The 4,407-nt window shown below is 52.5% G+C and overlaps 1 protein-coding gene across 1 annotated transcript in view; it reads left to right on the forward strand.

The window, feature by feature from the left end:
• JPH3 (junctophilin 3) overlaps positions 1–4,407 on the forward strand; it is a 56,134-nt gene that overhangs the window by 34,988 nt on the left and 16,739 nt on the right. The window contains exon 3 of the mRNA XM_008927585.4: positions 2,798–2,922. Within this exon, the coding sequence (XP_008925833.2) occupies positions 2,798–2,922 (125 nt within the window). The remainder of the gene's footprint in view (positions 1–2,797; positions 2,923–4,407) is intronic.

Consider the following 4,407-nt stretch of genomic DNA (forward strand, 5'->3'; position numbering starts at 1 on the left):
AGGGAGCTTTGCAAACAATTAAGCTGCGCTTTCCATCCGCTTTGGGGGAATCCAGGGTATTTGGGATCGGAGATGGCTTAATTAATGGGATTGATTTTTAACCCTCTCTGAGCCAAAGCCTCGAGTTTTAGCTTTCAAAAGTTCGCTGCTCTTCCTGGGCTGATCGTGGGATGAACTGGCCCAGAGGTCACTGGAGTGAGTTTTCCAGGGACACAAATGCATTGGTCCCTCCAGGGATGGTGATTTTAACCCATTTAGGTTGGACATCAGGAGGAATTTCTCCATGGAAAGGGTGCTCAGGCATTAGAAGGGGCTGCCCAGGGAGGTGGTGGAGTCCCTGAAGGTGTCCAAGGAACAACTGGATGTGGCACTCAGTGCTCTGGGCTGGGTGACAAGGTGGGGGTCGGGCACAGGTTGGACTTGATGGTCTTGGAGGGCTTTTCCAACCTCAATGATTCTGGGATTCTGTAAAGGGAGGGGATGATAAATCCTGGAGAGAGGAGCAGAGCTTGGGCGATCCCACAACCCCAGAATTGGGTGATAGCTCCATGTGTGCTCCTGCTGCTCTGCAGACACCTCCATGTGTCCCCACGACCCTTGGAGATGGCACAAGCTGCTGTTCAGCACTTCCAGCCTCCTTCCCTGGCAGGCAGTGACAGATAAGTGCCTCCAGTTGCCTCTCCAGGGAAGAGTTTCAGGAGGCAGAGTGTAATCCTGCCTGCTGAGTTCGGTCCAGACGCTCTCAGACGTTATTAATCCTTTGTACCAAATCAGCAGGGACCTACAGCCTGCTCTAGGAATGTGCTGCAGGATGGGAGGGACAGGCTCATCCGCAGTTTTCAGTCCAGGAGACAGCAAAGGGATAGATGGATGAAGGACCTTTGGATCCACATCTCTGGGAGGCTCTCATGGAAGGTGTCAGATGTTTAACAACCTCAGTGTCAGTATCTGAATTTCAAGCCTCAAGTGGCCCCATCCTTGGTACTGGGGGGGTTTAATCAGTGGGTCTGATGTCCCAGCCTTTCCCACAGACCACGTTGTGCCAAAAGTGTGGCCTAGAAGAGACCTGGAGAGGGACTTTGGTCAAGGGCCTGGAGTGACAGGACAAGGGAAACTGCTTCCCACTGCCAGAGGGCAGGGTTAGATGGGATATTGGGAAGAAATCCTTTCCTGTGAGGGTGGAGAGGCCCTGGCACAGGTTGCCCAGAGAAGCTGTGGCTGCCCCATCCCTGGAAGTGTCCAAAGCCAGGTTTGACAGGGCTTGGAGCAACCTGGGCTGGTGGAAGGTGTCTCTGCTCATGTCAGGGGGTCGACCTGGGTAATCTTTAAGGTCCCTTCCCACCCAAACCATTCCATGGTTCTGTGAAAAACGGGAGCAGTTTGTGCCTCCTCTCCTAGCAGTTTGCTTCACCTCCTGCTTGGAGCATCCCTGCTCCTCCTAAAAGAGAAGTGGGATACCTGCCAGGGAATGGGCTGTAACATGTTTGTCCACTCCTCCAACCCTGCACGAGCGTTAAGCAAAGAGAGCACTGGACTCAAGGTGGGTAAAAAACCATTTCAACCCAATTTTTGGTTGCACTGGTCACAGAGGACCTGTGAGACCTGCAACAGCATCACCACAGCCCCTCCACCACCTTCAACAGCTCTAGAAAACAGGTTGGATCCACTTCCAGGGCTATTCCAAATAAGCCCATTGAGGTAAATAAAGCATTTATTAAAGCAAGGACACTTGGAAAGTGTCAGCACTGGAACACAAGTGATGGCACCAGGAGAGGGAACCAGGCGTCTCTCCGGGCTCAGGGAGGTGACAGCACAGTCACACACCCCCTGTTTCATAGCCCTGGTTTGTGCCACACAATGTGATGCCAGGCACATTCCTGGCCCTGTTTTCCATTTCTAGGAGCCTGTCAGGAGTGGCACTCCTCCCCGCACAGATGTCGGGAAATTAGAGGGAATTCAGAGAGCGGCAGAAAAAAAATGATTAAAGGAGATGGAGGGCCTGATTTTGGAGGGAAAAGAAATCAGCTGAGCTATTTATAGTGCTGCCTGCACCGGGGTGGGAACAGGAATTTTTAAAAGTGCCTGGATAGCTCGGATAAGGGGAAGGGACAAACCAGCCTCCGGAGGATGCTCACAGAGAGGCTGTGTGAGGGTGTAAATCCAGAGTGATGGGATGAAATGCCATCAAACACGAGCATTTGGGGAATCATTGGTGAGTGCAGGGGACAGTTGTTCATCCAGAGTGAAAAGAATGCCCTGAGAAAGATGTGTTAAGGGGTGGTGGAGGTGGTACCAGTGCCAAACCCCCGTTCCAACCTCTTCTCCCAGTATTTATTTACATCCAGCGTTTTACGCAAAATGTGGGGGTGGGGATGGAAATCTTCCTTTTTTCATCCCAAAGCAAGTGGTTTTGGTTAAAAAAAAACCAAACCAGCTTTAAATTCAGGCCTTCAGCTCCAGAGGCTTGTGGGAGATGCACGGAGAGGCTGCCGGGCTGGGATCCCCCACAGAGGGATGTGGGATGGAGGGGACCAGCCTGCTCCGGGGTGATGCATCCCTGGGGGAACAAAGCATCCTACTCCTGTTTCCAAATTGATTTCCAGGTTGGGAAGCAGCTCATGAACATCTTGTTGCTGTAACATCCCTCATTCCTCAGCGAGCCCCAAGGTCCCCATGACAGCTCCTCTGCCACAGCCAAAGGGTTTCAGAGCAAAGGGGTTCTGTGGGGGCAATTTGGGGTTGTCCATGCAGGGAGGAGCTGCCTAACATGGTCCTTGTGTCTCCTGTTGCCTTGCAGGACCTCTCACTCCAGGGCCAAGGCAGAGGCGGCTGTGACAGCGGCGCAGAAAGCTCAGGAGGAAGCGCGGATCGCCAGGATCACTGCCAAAGAGTTCTCGCCTTCCTTCCAGCACAGGGAAAACGGTCAGTTCTGAGCCCTGCAGAGACCCAAAACCCCCAAAAACGAACCCTGAGCAGAAGTTTGGTCTGTGCCCACAGCTCCCAGTCCTCACCATGACTCTTGGGGTGGGAAACCTCCCAGCAACACCAGTTTTCAGGAGATTTAGCTCAAGGCTTTCAATCCTCAACACTTCCACCTTGTTCAGGGCTTTTTTGTCTCCACTTTTCACACCAAAACACTCCCATTTTTTTAGTTCATAGTCTGTGATGGTTGCACAGAAAAAAAACAAGAGCTCTGGATGGAAAATGCAAACACAGATGGTCCCAGAGGTCACCACTGATTTTACACCCATGGCTTGTGTGGTTCATGATTTCTCTGGAATGCCTGGACTGGCACACTCTAAGACCTGATCCTTCCCTTGGCTGTGCAAATCAGTCATGTACTTGTGCCAAGGTGTTGGAAAATCCATGTTTGAGCTTTGCCTGGTGGCAAACCCTGCTTTCCTTCCATCTTCTTCAACATTCCTTCCCAGTTTGTCCAGGTTTGTGCTCGTTGGCAAGAGGTTCAGGCCCAGCAAAGGCTCAGGGAGGAGGGAGCTGAAGCGAAGCCGTGGTCAGTCAGGGGTCTGCAGGGAAACTCCAAGTCCCCACAGCAATAATTAACATAATAATTAATATATGGGACTGGGTTTATTCAAAAGTTTTCCTGCACCAAGCCCAAATTGAGAGGTGTCTGTCATTATTGTCTCGCCCTCCCAGCTCTCTAACTGAAGATTACTCACTCAGCTTAATCGCTCCAGGGGCTGGTGCTGGTGACTCACGTTCTCTGAGGATGGGAAAAGGGATCATTGGATCTTTTGGCCCAGCCTGCCCATGCCCCAGTCCTCACTTACCCATGGCACAGAGGCTGTGGGGGCGGCTGGGGGCATCCCATAGCTCAGCAGGATGAGCCAGACGGGGTCTGGGGGCTGACTCCAGCCATGGACCTGCCTGAGCTGGGGCAGATCCCCATCTAGGAGACATCCATGGGCATTTTGGGATGGTGGAGCATCCCCCTGGCAGAGCACCAGAGCCCCACGCAGCTCTGTGCTCGCTGAAGAATGTTGAACACCCCCACCCCCCCAGCATCTCTCCTGCCGAGGTGCAATTTGTACATCAGAGATCTGAGCTTTCTCGCAGGTCTGTGTGGTCCCAGGGGCTCCTTCAGCCCTGAGATATTCCTCATCTCCATTTCCTCTTGCCAAGAGACTTTGCTGTTTTAAATCACCTCTTGGAAAGATATTTTTAGGTAATACATTTTTTACTACCTCTCCAGACAGGGACACGGCGCTTGACTTGTGCCGGGGTTCGTGAGGCTGCTGCTCCCGGTTGGGTGGGTTGGGAGCGAGTGAGGGGAGGGGAAGGGAGGCGGTTCCACTTAGAGCACATTAAAAAACAAACGCATCATCCGAGATGTGTCGGGAAACGGGGAAGCGCCTGCCGAGCGACTCAGGCACATAACAACTGTGA

This window comes from Manacus vitellinus, unplaced genomic scaffold (genome assembly GCF_001715985.3).
Source record: "Manacus vitellinus isolate BGI_N305 unplaced genomic scaffold, ASM171598v3 scaffold_10_pilon, whole genome shotgun sequence".
Classification (NCBI taxonomy): Eukaryota; Metazoa; Chordata; class Aves; order Passeriformes; family Pipridae; genus Manacus; species Manacus vitellinus.